Genomic DNA, 16,231 nt, shown 5'->3' on the forward strand with positions numbered 1-16,231 from the left:
CATAGAATCATAGAGTTGGAAGAGACCACAAGGGCCATCGAGTCCAACCCCCTGCTAAGCAGGAAACACCATCAGAGCACTCCTGACATATGGTTGTCAAGCCTCTGCTTAAAGACCTCCAAAGAAGGAGACTCCACTACACTCCTTGGCAGCAAATTCCACTGTTGAACAGCTCTTACTGTCAGGAAGTTCTGTCAGGAATCCTGAATCTTCCCAGGAGCAGGAGGACTGTATAGATTTGGAACAATGGTTTGAAGAGGGGCATAGTTCAGAAGGCAGAAGCTGGGAAGAACCGAATGGGGAACAGCCAGGAGGAGAAGAACTGGGGGAGAGAGAGTTAACAGACTCACTGCCACTGGGAAGCATTCATCCACTCAGCCCAAGGTCAAGAAGAGCAGATAAGGTGGCAGCCATTTTGGGGGTGGTGGTTAAAGGGGTACATGGGGGAAGGAGAGAGAAATAAAGCCTCATTGCACAGATAGAAGCCCTTGTGAATGGCTTCCACTGATGTGGTTCACTAGGTAAATCCCACCCCATTTATGTCTTTCCTTCCAAAGGTAAATGACAATTAAGAGTTGGGGATGTGTGTGGACTTGATGGGGGAAAAGTGAGGGAGGAAATGTGAAATCTTCCTTCTAGCTGTGCCATGGTCCCAGGTCCCCTCTAGCTGATATATACATATATTTAGAAGTCTAAAAAGACAGAAATGGAGTCACATATTTCTTGTCTGATGTAGTTTGGCCCTCAGACTATAATGCTAAGCATGCTTATGGAAGGATGAGCAGATCTGGTATTCCAAGTAAGCAAATAGGCTTAGATCTGGTTTGGAATATTTAGGTGATTGCTTTAGTTGCCGCCCATTCTCCTCTCCATGGCTTCCTTCTGCTGCTTCACTTAATAAACACACATTATTATTATTTTTTAAAAAGAAATCTGGAGTGAGCCAAGTGTTGCAAACCTACCTGAAGTATTGATATCAGAGTTAAAGTGAAATGTGAAACAGACAGTGGAGAGAAAAAACACACACAACCTCCTCCAAGTCCCATCTCACACATCCTCTTGGTGACTGTTTAAATGTGACACCTTCATGTTTAACCGAACACTTCGGAGATAAAAATACTTCATTGGGTTCCTTTTAGCTGTGCTGCACAACACAGCTTTGAAAAAAAGAAGAGAGAGAGAGAAAAGAAGAATTCAGCTCATTGTTTAGTAACACCCAAATGAGGTTTGACTTTGCCCCCAAACGGCAATGAAGACTAGCAAGCACTGGTGTTTTTGTCAGAGTCGCACTTTGCTGAGATCCATAGCATCTTCTTGACAGGTGCAAGAAGGCAGTGGCTCTAAGCGCAGGATGCAACAACAATTGCTGAGGCAAAGCAGGTGCGGGTCTAGTCAGGGCCTGGATGATGCTAGACCTTCTGAATACCCCATATATATATCACCCAGAATTCCATCATGGAAGAAAAGTGGGGTATAAATGTTTAAAAGTTGAGGTGTTTGATGTGATTCAGAGGAGAACTATGGACAGTGTAAGAGTTTAGATTTTGAGAACTGGTGTGGTGTCGTAGTTAGAGTGTTGGGAGCAGCACCTGGGAGACCAGGGTTCATACCCATACTCAGCCATGAAGCTCACTGGGTAACCTTGAGCCACTCACTGCCTCTCAGCCTAACCTACCTCTCAGGGTTGTTGTGTGGATTCAATGAGGGGGGTAGAACCATGTATGCTGCCTTGAGCTCTTTGGAGTAAAAAAAAAAAAAGGTAGGATATAAGTGCAATAAAATAAATAATAAACTGGGTGCTATCAAAAGAAGCTGGACGCTCAAAGACTCAGAAAAGGCAAAAGAAAGTACTTCATCAAGCAGCACTTAGTTAAACGATGGAACTGGAGTGACAAATTCATGAAGGATAAGGCTATCAGTAGCTACTAGCTGCAATGGATATGTCCTTCCTCCATTATTGAAGACCGTATACTTTGAATATCAGGGGATCAAAAGAGGGGGAAATGTGATTGCATGGTAATCCTGCTTGTGGGATTCTCAGAGGCACCTGGTTCTGAGAACAGGAACTTGGACTAGATGGGCATTTGGCCCGACTCAGCAGGACTCTTCTTGTGTATTTATAGTGGCTGAAGGCTCAGTCTTGTGTTGATGTCAGATGAGTATTTCCAACTCGGGGGACAACCAGAGATGCTCCTACAGATGATCTCAGTGATTCAGTTGGTTCAGGAGGTCCCTAAGGTATCTTTTACCTGAGTTGCTGAGGGCAAGGACCTTAGACCTGGCTCAGTCATAGCTGGGAAGTTAATGCAGATGCTGAAACAATTGTGTCACACATTTGTGACTATCTGCTGCCATCAGTCGTCTAGCTCAGCCATGAAGCTCACAGATGCCCAAGGGAAGCCCATGAGCAGGACCTGAGCACAAAATCACTCTTCCCACCAGCAGCTCCCAACATGGGGTATTCAAAGGCACACAGGCTACATAGCCACTGTGGCTAGTAGCTGCTGATAGATTTATCCTCCATTAAATACTAAGCCACATGGATTTTTTTAATATACATATTAAGCGGGCTAGAAATAAATGTCACGTCAGGGATATGGGAGTTGCACTGCACATCAGTCCCCTCACTGAGAAAAGGGGGGTGAGATAGATGTCCTCCAACCTTTCTTAATGATCTCGTTGGAATTCCCACTCCAGGGCTGTGATTTGGCCCGGGGGTGGGGGGTGGCAGGGAAACAGGCTGACTGGAGTAGCTTCAGCCTTGGTTTTTTTGCGACCCGGGCCCTACTCAAAAGTCTCCCGTTTCCTGGCTGGGTTTCCTCCCTCCAGCCCAAAGGCTTTCGCGGTTGCTTTGCAGGTTACCAAAAATGAGAGAGAGAGAGAGAGAGAGAGAGAGAGAGAGAGAGAGAGAGAGAGAGAGAGAGAGAGAGAGAGAGAGAGAGAGAGAGAGAGAGAGAGAGAGAGAGAGCGCTTAGCAGCAGTAGCGCGCTAGCCCGCGGCTTGTTTCTCTTGTTGCGCGCAGCCCGATTCGAATTCGCCTGTGCCTGCGCCATCATCGGGTGGGTGTGGCGCAGCGTGGCGCGTAAACTCCCGAGCGCAGCGGAGGCTGGAGAAGAGCGAACAGTCTGGGATTCAGGGAGTCAGGTGGAGGAGAAGGAGGAGGAGGTCGCTGTTCTTGGTGCCGCTGCCGCCGCCGGCTGGGACCAGAGAGTAGCCGCAGCCGCAGCTTGCGGGGTTGAGTGAGCGAGTGCGTTTTTGCGCCCCTCTCCGACCTGCAAGCATGGCTTCGTCGCAAGGCAAGCTGGAGCTGAAATTCGCGGACTGGATGGCAAGTTTGCCCGAGAGCATCCACAGCGTGCCCCTGACGAATCTGGCGATCCCAGGTAGGCGACTCGAGGTTGGGATTTGGGGAGGACTGGTTGGCTTTGCCTCAAAAGTCCTTTATAAAATGTGGATGAGCTCTTGGGCTGCAACCAGACATGGGAAAGGTGACATTGCCAGAGAATCTCTTCGCTTCGCCTGCAGGGAGATAATGGCTTTTCTTCTGGGGAATGGCTGGCGTGTGTGATGGAGGGCTGGGAGAAACTGGCTTGTATGTGAGCCCCTCGGCGTTTCATGTGTGTGTGCGTATTGCGTGCGCATCTGTGCACATGCTTTCCAGAAGGGTAGCTGGTATCAGTCGCGTTGCACCAAGCAAACAACAAAGACTCTCGTGGCTCCTCGAAGGCGAGCGCATTTGCAACGGCATCTCGTACATTGTTTACTCAGGAGTAAGTTCCATTGTGGCCAACGGGACTTACTCCCTAGTAAGTGTGGCTAGGGGTTGCAGCCTTGCCGAGGCATAATCTTTCATAGGCTGGAGACCGTATATAATATATATGGCATATGGGAAGAAAGTGGATTTGAGTCCAAGAAAGCTTATGCCGCAATAAAATTGGCTTTTGCTTAGGGTGCCACAGGCATATAAAGTGTTACTGCAACAAGGAATTCGCCCTCTGGAAATGTGTGTGTAATACTAAAAATCCTCACCTTCTCCACCTGCCTCTGTGGCCAGAAGATCTGTGTTTGACTTGCATTGGAAGGCTTATGGCTTTAGATAATTCCCCCACTGCCTGGCATCCAGGTTCTTAATATTCTCCTCAAGTCTCTAAAAATGAATCTCTAGTTCCAAGAAAAGGAGGGACAAAAGTTCAGACTAATGAAACCATTTCATTCTATTCTCTGTCCCTCTTCCATTCCACCTTCTGTTAGAAGCTCAATGGCACCTTGATGTGTGTCCCATAGATCATGCGTTTCCATGATCTAATACATGTGGCAGATCTATCTGGCTTGGTTCACACATGCATGCCCTTCTCTTCATTCTCTGCCTCTGACTGCTGCATCTTGATGAGTGACAAGCAAGGGTCAGTTTAGATATTTGGCACCACCAACCTCTTGCTGTTAAAATCGGGCACACAAGCTTGTTACTACATTTTAATTTTTATTTGACTTTTCTCTAAGGAGCTCAAGGTTCTACCTCCCCCTGTTTTGTCCTCACAAACCACCCTGTGAGGTAGATTAGGCTGAGACACAGCAGCTGGCCCAAATTCAGCCAGTGAGGTTCATGGCTGAGTGGGAGTTTGAATTTGGGTCTCACCAGTTCCTAGCCCTAAACCTGACTGGCATGCCTGCCTGACCCCATCCCACCCCTCTCTGTTTGCATAGTTGAGATAGTTCTCATCTTCAAATCCACAGAATGGCCAGCATCATGTCTAGTGGTCCCAAGCTTGTGAGCTGCCTAAATAGCAAAGCATTGCACCTTTCAGGTGATGCGAGATGAAACCAATGTTAAGCCTGGGTGGTTTTTGCATCATTGACGTTGCATGCATGCAACAATACGTTTCCTGGCGTTGCAGGGAAAGGGTGATGGGTGTTCATGTATGAACTGACCCTTATAGGTAGGAGTGTGTGTGTACATGTGTGAGCAATCATCAAAGAGCCATGGAGAATGGACAGTTCAAGACCAAGAACTAAGATCCAGGGGTCAAGATGTTTGCATGCAGCAGGTAGAGGGAAGACTGTTGGGGTTGATGTCCCTCACTCTGCATTGCTGATAGCCTTGCTCTATAATGGGCTGGGTAACCCTAGTCCTAACAGATGTTGGATTCTCAGCTTTCATCAGCCCTAGCCAGAATGGCCAATGGGCAGCGATGACGGGAGATGGAGTCCAGCAACATCTGGCCACAGGTTCCCCATCTCTGCTTTGTGGGAAACTCATCTATCATTTGAAATCTACCCAAGAACCGTTGACACAGTGCAACTTTTCAAAATGATCTGCCTTATTCCTCTGTTGCAGAGTCAACAGTTTGTAATGGATGGCAGACTTGGGGTTGTAATAGGGAGAACTGAAGGGTCAAAGCCTATCTCAGTCATGCATCTCATCTGGGGCGGAGGGTGTATATTGAGAAAGTTGTCTCAGACTTGACTTTGCATTGTGAGGATAAATTGTGTAAGTCTTTGATGTCCTTGGAGGAAACGGCCACTGCCACTACTGTAGAACACATGAAAGATTTCTCCCACCCCCAAAAAAAATCCAGTTTAGAAAAAGTACCTTTCTCTGGAAAAGCAGAATAAATTTATTTATTGGGATTAATAATAAGCTTTTTAAAAAAATAATAACAACAACAACCCTCCATTGTCATTTACTATATTGGTGCTGATTTCCCACACAAGACTGACATTGCCTTTCAACTTATTTCATGCTGTTCGTGTGGATACCTGGAAGCTTTTTTTGTGCAAGACAAAGCAGATGAGCATTCAAGCCAGGGCAGATTTCATATTTTCATTGCAAACTGAGAAGCAAGGAATGTGTTTAACCATTCAACCCTATTCCTATTCAGAAGCAAGCCCTGCTGAGTTCAGTGGAACTTGTTCCCTAGTAAATGTGCCAAGTCCCATTGAACTCAGTTGGGCTTACAGGGAAGATTGCGCTTTAAGCCACATTTGTGAAAACGCTCCGTGTGCATGTTGCTAGGCCAACATGCCAAATGCATCCTAATGCCTGTAGTCTTGGGATTGCAAGGTGTGTGTGCAAAGGAAGCAGTTGTGGGGACACCACTTGGCTCTGGATGACCTCGGACAAAGGACACGACTTGAAAATGTGGAGTTGTTTTGTGGAACAAAAGATATCTTCTAATTTTGGGATATTGTTGAAGCTGCTGTGCGAAGGAGTGCCTGTGCAGATTGCCAAGGTTATTTGGAATTTGCAAGAGCAAGAGAGAGGTGGTGCCTGATCATTGCAGGAATCAATGATCAATTTGTCTGCCTCTGAACTCCTAGCTCAGCCTTTGCAAACCTGGTGCCCTCCAGATGTTTTAGACTACAGCTCACATTGTTCCCAGTGAGCACAGCTCGCTGACTGGAGCTGATCGGAGTTGCAACCACAACATCTGGAGCATCCTGGTTTCGTGAAGGCTGCACTAGTGTCTAGGGTGTCAGCATGAGACAGAACAAAGGTAAAAATCAGGCGGCTTCTTGGGGGGAAAATATATTCTAATATGTTCTTTCCATAATTGTCTGATATGAAAATAACTTGCCCAAAATAACATTTTGGAGAGGAGGGGGAGAAAGGGAGGGAGAGAGAGAAATCCTTTGTATTCTCTGCAGTACAAAGAAATGGATTCTCTGCTAATTGCTAATTGAAATCTAATATATGCTAATTGAAAACTAATGCATGCAAATAGGTTAATTGCTCTGACATAGAAAGTGGATGGCTTGCTGATTGGAGATGTGTTTATCTGGCTAGTTAAATTTAAAAACAAAAACACACAATTATTGCTCTCTTTACACACACACACACACACACACACACACACTCAAACTGAGTTTTTCAAGCACCTTGAGTGCTGAGCGGATCTGCCATGGGAAGTGGGTTGGAATGCCTGTGGTTAGATAAGCTTTCCTGTTATACTGAGCAATTTGAAGGCAGAAGCCAGAACCCATAGTGTAGGGCCAAGATTATGGAACAGCGCAAACTGCTCTTGCAATAACAGATGATGGCTATCTGTGGGTGGATGGCATTTAATCCTGCTCTAGATGCTTCATAGCACAGTGGCCGACTGCATGCTCTGCATGCAAAAGGTCTTGGGTTCGTGCCTGAAACCTTAGAGAGCCTCTGGCAGTCCGCGTACAGTACAATAGTGAGCAAGACAAGCCAATGACCGCGGTACAAAGCAGTTTCCTAGAGCTGCAATGTAGGCTTGATCTGCCTTCGGAACAAAGCGCTTTGCAGCTCATTGGTGATCTGATTTGGTATTGATAAGGGTGGGCGTGCGAATCAAGCAAAATTAAATAAATACAGGGGATTGCTTACTAGTGCTTTGCTGTTGCAATGGGAGAAATGCTGTTTGCTTTCTTGTTCTTCTTCTGGACTGATTTCCCGAACCTTTCCTGCAATAGGTGGACTGCTGGCTCCATAATTTTTGGGGGGCTTACTTTGGGCAAGTAACCTTAGGGAACATGCGATGTCCTCTTGTTGCATCGGCCAACCACATGCGCATGGGAAGCTCTCTGGCAGCACCTGAGCACAACAGCATCCTCCCCACTTGCAATTCCCAGCAACTGCTATTCAGAGGCATAATGCCTCCCAAATCAGTAGAGGTAGAACATAAACACATAAAATGTGTGGGATGCAGGTGGCGCTGTGGGTTAAACCACAGAGCCTAGGACTTGCCAATCAGAAGGTTGGCGGTTTGAATCCCCGCGACAGGGTGAGCTCCTGTTGCTCGGTCCCTGCTCTTGCCAACCTAGCAGTTTGAAAGCACCTCAAAGTGCAAGTAGATAAATAGGTACCGCTCCGGCGGGAAGGTAAACGGCGTTTCTGTGCACTGCTCTGGTTCACCAGAAGCGGCTTAGTCATGCTGGCCACATGACCCGGAAGCTGTACGCCGGCTTCCTCGGCCAATAAAGTGAGATGAGCGCCACAACCCCAGAGTCGGTCATGACTGGACATAATGGTCAGGGGTCCTTAGAACATAAACATCATGGCTGTTAGTCATTTATAGTCTTGCCCTCCAGGAATTGATCTGGTCCTCTTTCAAGGCCATCTAAGTTGACGGCCATCACGACCTCCTGTGGGTGAAAAGCCTTTCCCTATCTGCTTTCTTCGCACCGTGCATAATTTTATGTGCCTCTGGAACACCCCCTCTTAGCTTTTTCCTACACTGAACAGCCCCAAATCATGGAATCACAGAATTGTAGAGTTGGAAGGGTCATGTAGCCCAACTCCCTGGAAATGTAGGAACTACAGATAAAGAATCTGTTTACACTGCAACCTTTTCTCTTAAGGGAGCTGCTTCACCCACTAGATCATTTTGGTTGTTCTTTTATGGACCTTTTCAAAGTAGTGGGCTTCACAGAGGCATCTAATGGAAAGAGATTGGTGTGTGTGTGTACAAATGGATTTCCCACCCTCATGTTGCCTTTGACATTGGGTTTTCTTTCCATATCTTGCTGGGAAATGTGGGGACCCCTCCTGCAAATCCCAACCATGCTACCTTCTAGAATATAGAGGGAGTTTATTTTTCTTTCAGTGCCTGCCACGGGGGTTTTATTTGCCACTGCTTAATCTGAAATGACCTTGGCAGTATTGATTAAGGCACTCCAATTCCCTTTCTTGGAAGGTGGCAAAAGATAATATTCTTTTGTTGTAGGAGTTGCAAGGGGATTAGTATCCCCAAATGCTCAGAACTCTTGGAACTCCTGCCATTAAAATGAGAGATAAGGAGAGGAAAGGGAATTAGAAATGCACCAGGGCTGTTTAGGCTGGGGCTGAGATCATATAAACTAACTTCATGGAGCAGAGTGGCACTTACTTCTGGGTAAAAATGTACAGGGTTGCTCTGCACCTAGATCTAAATGCCTTCGTTTGTTAAGTCTGACCAAACATGCTAAGTATATCATTCTGATTTGGTTCGGATCCTGAGTTTAAACCCAGAGGGAACCACCAAAGGTTAGTTGACCAAACTTAACAGTCGACAACTTAGTATCAAGCCTTCCATCCTCATTACATAATCCTCCCAACTATCTCTTTTTGTTGTTGTTGTTTAGTCGTTTAGTCGTGTCCGTCTCTTCGTGACCCCATGGACCAGAGCACGCCAGGCACTCCTCCCGCAGTTTGGTCAAACTCATACTGGTAGCTTCGAGAACACTGTGCAACCATCTTGTCCTCTGTCGTCCCCTTCTCCTTGTGCCCTCCATCTTTCCCAACATCAGGGTCTTTTCTAGGAAGTCTTCTCTTCTCATGAGGTGGCCAAAGTATTGGAGCCTCAGCTTCAGGATCTGTCCTTCCAGTGAGCACTCAGGGCTGATTTCCTTAAGAATGGACAGGTTTGATCTTCTTGCAGTCCATGGGACTCTCCTCCAGCACCATAATTCAAAAGCATCAATTCTTTGGCGCCTTTATGGTCCAGCTCTCACTTTCATACATCACTACTGGGAAAACCATAGTTTTTAACTATACTGGCCTTTGTTGGCAAGGTGATGTCTCTGCTTTTTAAGATGCTTGGTTGATTGGTTAATTAATACACTAATCAGTTAAAAGCATGGCAGGATAATCTTGGCAGCAGTGTATATTTTTGTGGCTGGATAAGAGCCAATGCCATAGTACAGTGTTTCCCAAACTTGGGTCTCCAGCCGTTTTTGGACCTCAACACCCATCATCCCTAGCTGGCAAAACCAGTGGTCAGCAGTGATGAGAACTGTAGTCTGAAAACAACTGGAGACTCAAGTTTGGGAAACCCTGCTGTAGTAGCTCATGTTGATAGAGAGCCACAGGCAGAGGCTATCAAGGTAGATGAGCTGCCGGCCTGACTCAGTTTTAAGGCAGCTAACGAAGCAGTGGACAATATGACCAGCGTACCCCCAAATTCTTTTATCTTGCGCTAGAGCAGGGTTTCCCAGACTTGGCCCTCCAGCTGTTTGGGGACTACAAATCCCACCATCCCTGACCACTGGTCCTGCTTAGCTAGGGATGATGGGTATTGTAGTCCAAAAACAGCTGGTGACCCAAGTTTGAGAATCCCTGCTCTAGAGCAATGCTGCAGAACATTTTCCAGCCTGAGGGCCACATTCCCTTCTGGGTAACCTTCTCAGGGCCACATACCAGTGGTGGGTGGGGCCAGATGCAAAAGTGGGCGGGGCCTTGAATATGAATGCAAGGTTGTTCAGTAGGCTAGTTTCTGTGCATTGATTCCCCTTCTTTCCTCCATCCAGCAAAGCAAGTGTTATCTGAGTTCAAAAACACATTCCAGACAGGCAAAAATGTTTAGGGTTGGGAAGGGCATGGGACCTGGGTAGAGATCAGACAGAGGGTCCCATTTGGCTCTTGGACCTGAGGTTCCACATCCCTGCCATCAAGGGTGCACCTAGTGGCAACATAGCTTGACAGAGCTCTGACAGCAAGTCTGTGTTTACTTCTCTTCTCTGAGGCCATCTTGGTGAGTTGATTGCCAGGCCCACTCACTGCTCACATGGTGACCCTTCTCAAAATTGCTTCAAGGCACCATTTTGGGGAAGTCAGTGAGTGCTGTATATTAATTGGGAACACTGCATTCAATTCTTATGTGTAAGTCTTTCTCCAGAAATAAATAGCTACGCCCGTGGGTAGATTTTTTTCCCCTATAACTTGTTCTTATCACCTTCATTGAAATATGAATCAGTCTGGTCCAATGGCAGAATTTAAATTTGTTGTTTTCTCCCTGCACCCCCAGTAGGAAGAATGTTGATCTTGATATTGGCATAGCAAGAGTTTGAGCTCAGAATGTTATCTGCATCTGTTGTTGTGTGTGTGTGTGTGTGTGTGTGTGTGTGTGTATATATATATATTCATACATACAATAACTTATCTTCAGTTTCCTAATGGATTTGTCTTGACTGATTCAATATTGAAGATGTTCCTAGGGTAATCAGATATACTTGGTTTCCTGATAATTCACTGTGCTTACATGTTTTGCTTGTTCTTTGCACATAGAATGAGAAAGAGTCACGTGGCTCGAGTTAATGTTTGCTTTTAGGGGCGATCTGCTGCTAGTGACGTTGTGGAGACTCCTAATTAGCCCAGCCGCACTGCACATCTCGCCTTTTCACAATTCCCATACGTGTAACAAAACGTGATTTTGATGCGCCCAAAGTATAATAGTCTTGCAATTGAGAAATGAGATTTATCATGAAATAAATTTATTCTGTGCTCCTGTGTGGTTTGCTTTGTGACTGGCATAACGAAGCAGCCCAAGTAGGCCAGGCTGAGAGACAGTTCTTCACCTATGGTGAGCTTTGTAGCAGAGTGGAGTTTTGATCCTGGGCTTCCCTAACCCTAGTCTGATACTCTTGCTGCGACATCACACTTGACTTGAAATTCGAACTTTACCGCAAAAGAAGAAGAAAGAATATGTTTCATTCCACTTTTATGTTCTAGTAGCAATGATTACGCCATAAGAACTACTTAGAGCCTATTTCTCCCCAACGTGTCCATTTCTTCTGCCTGTATTATCTGTTAATGGATCCATTTCTGTGATGTCCAGTACCTTAATTGCCCATTCAGTTGATGCAGATGTCAAGTGCTGAGCGGGAGAGGAGTAGATTTGCAGCTCCTAGGAGAGTTTTTTTGTGCGTGTGTGCAATAAAAATAATTTGATTGGCTCTTGATAATCCTCTTTGAGAGAGTTCAATATCAAAGTTAATACATCAGACATCAGCCTTGACACTCATCATTGAAACAATAACCTCGGCAGTCTGGACCCAGAAGGAGGCAAGGGGGCGGGGGTTAATTCAGTGCAAGGACCAGTAACTTGCCTAGGATTAGGGCTCTGATGCCCATTTGAAGGGGCTTGGAAGCAAGATGCAGAAAAATTGGGAAGTGGGCAAGCAGGCAGGTAAGGAAGCAGATCCTGGATTGGCTGGGGACAACATGCCAAAGAAGCGGGGGCTGCTACCCCTTGGGCAGAAGTCAGAGAGCCCTACAGTAGGTGGACCCAGAGTCAATGACTCTCAGAGCTGACTGATTAGAGATTTAATAATAATAATAATAATAATAATAATAATAATAATAATAATAATAATAATATTTATATCCCACCCTCCCCAGCCGAAGCTGGGCTCAGGGCGGCTAACAACAATAACATAATACAACATTCTAAAATCATTTCATTATAAACTTAATTCAAATCAAATTGATGGCAACCATTGGGCTAGAGTTCTGTGAAGATTGCCAAAGGAGGGAGTCAGGCTGTGCCCTGGCCAAAGGCTTGGCGGAACAGCTCTGTCTTGCAGGCCCTGCGGAAAGATGTCAAGTCCTGCAGGGCCCTAGTTTCTTGTGACAGAGTGTTCCCCAGATCAGAGCCACAGCCGAAAAAGCCCTGGCTCTAGTTGAGGCCAGCCTAACCTCTCTGTGGCCCTGGGACCTTCAAGATGTTTTTGTTTGAAGACCATAAGTTCCTCTGTGGGACGAGTCAGGATGGCCATCCATCAACAGATAGAGTTGGGTGTCATCAGCATACTGATGGCAGCCCAGCCCAAAACTCCGGATTTGACCCCATCTTCCTCCCAGCTGAGTTCTTCAAGGGGCAACACTGAAACTAAGGAGAGGAGGAATGTGGCAGCCAGTGCCCCTTGCTGGAAATGGTCGTAAGTAAAAAGACAGGAGTCGCTGGCTGAGGGTGGGCAGAAGTTGGTGGGGCAGTGACCCCTTTGCCCTCATTCGCTAGCTTCTTTTGCAGAAAGCAAGGTGGTTGCTAACAGTTGCCCTGCAAGTGCTGCTATACTAGATAACCAGCAACGTAGCAAGAGTGGGTGCCACATGGACCGGGCAGAATGAGCATCAAGGATGGATTTCTGCACTATCAATTGATTAAAAAAAAAGAAAGATGTAATTTCCCCCCTTCTTCTTCAGGGTGGAAATGATTACAAATGTTTTCAAGTTGGTTGATATCAGGTGTCAGCTTATTCCGGGGCTTAGTGGGGGCAGCAGGCCTGGCAGAGCAGCTTGTGCAGCTCAGAATGGACTCTGTGACTGCAGCCTGACACAGCAAAACACATTCAGGGTGCTATCCAAGTTAGCAATTAGGGGCATGTTTACCTGCAGGATCATCTTACTCCCATATCCACCCACTTGACCGCTTCAGTCTGTGGAACTGACACAGCAACTGGTCCTCATAATACCTATTCTGCATTTGTAAGAAATCAATCTTTCAGTGTGGCAGAACTTACACTCCCTGCCTATTTACACCAGGGAGTTGCATTCACTGTACTCTTTTCGGTGCCTGATAAAAACATTTTTGTTTAGACGAGCTTGCCTTGACATGTAGAATGTTGGCGTATGTTTTTAATATGCTTTTGTCTTTTGACTGTTTTTAAAGAGTTGTTTTTACTGATATTTTTATTGTTTTATGCTCTTTGAGTTCAGTGGGTCTTCCTCCTGAGCAGTATTGTGCTGTTTTCAGTCATTAAATACTGCTGACCGGGGGACAGGAATGTGGAATTCATTTTAAAGTAAGGCAGCCTTCCTTTCTGGAATGCGCTACATTTTTCAAGAATTGCTGTGTCCATGGATAAGATTACTGTATGTATTTGCTAAACCAAAATGGGCATAGATGTTACTCATAGGCTGGACAGCTTCGCACTGCTGATTTTCAAGCAGGTTTCGCCTTGCTGCTATTGCAAAGAAAATGAACCAGAATGAAAAACTGCTACACAATGTGAATAATGGGTTATTTGAATGCATCCTCTCATACCAATAAGTGTGTAATTTCATGAGCAGCTTGAAATGCCAGTGAAATGTTCAATTAGTCCCCAAATAGCAGCCCAGCGTTGTTGTTGTTGTTGTTTTGTGTGTGTGTAAGAGATTTCAAGAATGTGAAGCATGTTTGGAAGTCGTCACAAATCCCAGTATTGTTTGCATGGTATTAACAGCATTTTGGAATTCTTTCCTTATGTTCTTTTCTGGCTGCATCTCCATAATAACATTTCAAACTGCATGTTGTTTTGAGCAACTCCTCTTGAATGTCTGGGAGATGGGGGGTAGGGCATCAGAATGATAATCCAAAAATTGAACAAGCACGAATCAGTCACACAGATTTCTCTGAAAAGAGGCTGCATGAGATATGTTCCTGCAATTCCAGCATGGAACCACTGCTGTCTCTTCTGCAAAGCCCTCGGTCCTTGACAGAAACACGTTTGCTTGCACTTATCTCTTACTATTCTTCTCTCTCCATTGTCTTGCTCCTACAATCTCTTCTTCACTGTCTAAATTTAGTCTGTAAAGCTCTTTAGAGCAGGGACATATATTTGGCTTCTGCTACTCTGTAAATCATCATGCACAGTGATGGCATGATAAATAACTATCTCCACAAATTGAAGGATGTCCTGTGGATATTCTTATGAGCTCATTTGGAGTGGAGGTAATTCTGACCCAGGACACTGTGCCCTCACTCTCAGTTGCCTTTCTGACATAGCCAAATCTTATTGGCTCTGTAGTCTTGCAACGTTGTTCACTTCATTGCATTTTAGATTGTGTTATGGCTGATGTGTTTGCCTCCTCTGGGCTCCTTTGGGAGGAAAGGCAGGGTATGCAATGAATGAATGAATGAATGATCCTTGATTGTCTGGATGGATTAATTTTAGCAAGAAGGGCTGTAACCCAAAGGGCCAAAGGGCCTCAGGAGCAATCCTTGGGATATCTTGTTATGGTTGGGAAACTCTCGTTTAAAATCCTGGGGAACCAGATGAATCAATGGTCTTCCGAGAGAGAGAGAGAGAGAGAGAGAGAGAGAGAGAGAGAGAGAGAGAGAGAGAGAAGGAAGGTTTGAGGGAGTTCTGAAAATAGCCTCCCCTGTGAAGCATTGTTCTCTCTCTGGCCCCTAAAGGAAAAGGCAAATATAGGGTCCAGCCTTACATTTAATGTGGAAAATTGCTTTGTTGGCATCCATCTGTCTCGAGAGACATTGGTGTGCATCTCTAGGGGAGCATTAGCAGCACCAAAGTGACGTCTTTGGGATGCAAGCCTGGGCAATGTGTATGGAGGTCCTGGCTTGCCCAGACAACAAGACCCCTCCCTTGGCCTTGTTGATTCCAAAGGAATACAGAGCAATATGTTTGGCACCAGCTTGGCTGCAGGAGTTGCTGGAAGGAGGCGTACAAGGTGCCATCCAACCATCTTAGGGACTCCACTCTGGATTTGTGTAGGGTTTGCTCCTTAGCTTTTTCTTCTCCCGAAGATGTCCCACAAGCCAGCCAATCTCCTAGATGGGCTACCTCCCCAGGTTGATGAACCCCATCTGCTCCTCACTTCCCTCTACAACATGTGCACAAACCCCCTTCCTGACCTTTGGACCCATTACTGGTCTCGTCCACTCAATCCGCTGGAGCCTGTCTTTGCTTGTGGAACATTAGAGATTTAAGAGCAATATTTGGCTGGTGATGCTGAATTAGTTGGTACGGCCCATGCTAAGCATGTACAGCATGTCTAATAGTGCAGGTCTGTGCTTGTTTACTTGAAAGTTAACCCCATTGGTCAGAGGAGTAGGTTTCCCAGGTAAGAGTGCAGTGTTAAATTTGATCTGTAATCAAGCTTAGTTATTATCATTGCCATTATCGTTATCATTGCTTACAAACTACTAGCAGCACAATCTAAACATGGCTACTCAGAAGTAAGTGTGACTAAATTCAATGGGGCTTACTTGCAGGTAAATAGGATTGTAGCGTAAGGTAGGAAGGGAGGACACGATAGTGTTGTTTGAAATGATGCACTGTGTGGAGAAACTCAATAGGAAACCTCTCCCTCTCTTTCATAATACAGTGGTACCTTGGTTCTCAAACGCCTTAGTACTTGAACAACTTGGAACCACAAGGCTAAAAACCCAGAAGTAAGGGTTCCGGTTTGTGAACTTTTTTCAGAAGCTGAACATGTGACTGTGTGGAACCCAGGCCAGCTATTGATTGATTGATTGATTGATTGATTGTGCAACTGCTGTACTGTGCATTCTTTATTGCTTTCATTTTATGGATCAATGGTCTCATTAGATAGTAAAATTCATGTTAAATTTCAACATGTTTTAGGGGTTGCTTTCAAAAGTCTGGAACGGATTAATCCATTTTGCATTACTTTCTATGGGAAAGCGTGCCATGGTTTTGGAATGCTTTGGTTTTGGAACCGACTTCCGGAACAAATTAAGTTTGAGAACCAAGGTACCACCGTGCT

General features: G+C 45.6%; 1 protein-coding gene across 1 annotated transcript in view; it reads left to right on the plus strand.

Annotated features, from left to right (window-relative positions):
• The first annotated feature begins 3,001 nt into the window (after positions 1-3,001).
• PLCXD3 (phosphatidylinositol specific phospholipase C X domain containing 3) overlaps positions 3,002-16,231 on the plus strand; it is a 75,882-nt gene continuing 62,652 nt past the window's right edge. The window contains exon 1 of the mRNA XM_081929978.1: positions 3,002-3,383. Within this exon, the coding sequence (XP_081786104.1) occupies positions 3,281-3,383 (103 nt within the window). The 5' untranslated portion in view covers positions 3,002-3,280. The remainder of the gene's footprint in view (positions 3,384-16,231) is intronic.

The sequence above is a fragment of the Podarcis melisellensis genome (genome assembly GCF_964234715.1).
Source record: "Podarcis melisellensis genome assembly, chromosome: 11".
Lineage (NCBI taxonomy): Eukaryota > Metazoa > Chordata > Lepidosauria > Squamata > Lacertidae > Podarcis > Podarcis melisellensis.